This window comes from Vittaforma corneae (assembly GCF_000231115.1).
Source record: "Vittaforma corneae ATCC 50505 unplaced genomic scaffold supercont1.159, whole genome shotgun sequence".
Classification (NCBI taxonomy): Eukaryota; Fungi; Microsporidia; family Nosematidae; genus Vittaforma; species Vittaforma corneae.
In genome coordinates, this window is record NW_006889992.1 from 1 (window position 1) to 662 (window position 662).

General features: G+C 46.2%; 1 protein-coding gene across 1 annotated transcript; it reads right to left on the reverse strand.

The window, feature by feature from the left end:
- VICG_02213 (uncharacterized protein) lies at positions 1 to 633 on the reverse strand (the record flags this gene model as incomplete). Its single annotated transcript, XM_007605595.1, has 1 exon — positions 1 to 633. A coding segment is annotated over one exon (633 nt), but the record flags the coding sequence as incomplete, so codon positions are not given.
- Positions 634 to 662: the final 29 nt, after the last annotated feature.

Sequence of the window (662 nt, forward strand, 5' to 3'; positions counted from 1 at the left end):
CGAAGACGAAGTCTTCAAGACTCCACAGTCACTGACCGAGTACAGATTTCCATGCACAAATGCTAGACAGTTTTGGCAATACCTGGTCTCAATGCTGCATAGTTTTCTACTCGTGTTTCTTAGATCCCACATCCATACTCTGCCCTGGTAGATTGTAGACGAGTACAAGTAGTTCCCGTGCACCTCAATATCTTTAATAGGCTGATTCTTATTTCTTACACTGTGCTGTATGTCAACTGCCGTTTTCTTCTTTCTAAAATCCCACACACCTACGTTTCCCTCAGCTGATCCCGTAAAGAGAAAGTCACTTCGCCTTTTCATGGCAGCAATGCTGCAGCTGTGAACTGGAAAGCGCTCGCTCCTCATGTCCATTATACTGTAATAGTGCAGGCAGCCATCAGATCCCGCAGCCACAAACTCGTAGTGGCTTATCCATTCAATTCTGCTGATGGAGTCCATGCTCATCCTAACAGTGGATCTTCTGTGCTCTGACTCTGTGTTTGTTAAAACAATTGTCGAATCTGAGCAAGCAGCAGCCAGAACCCCCGTGCTGAGGTTAAATGAAACATCGGCGATGGGGCCTTCAAGAAGACTGCTTGACGCATCTTGAGCCAGGGCTATTTTACAATCCATCATGGGGTATTCTGCAGTTGGGAACAAAC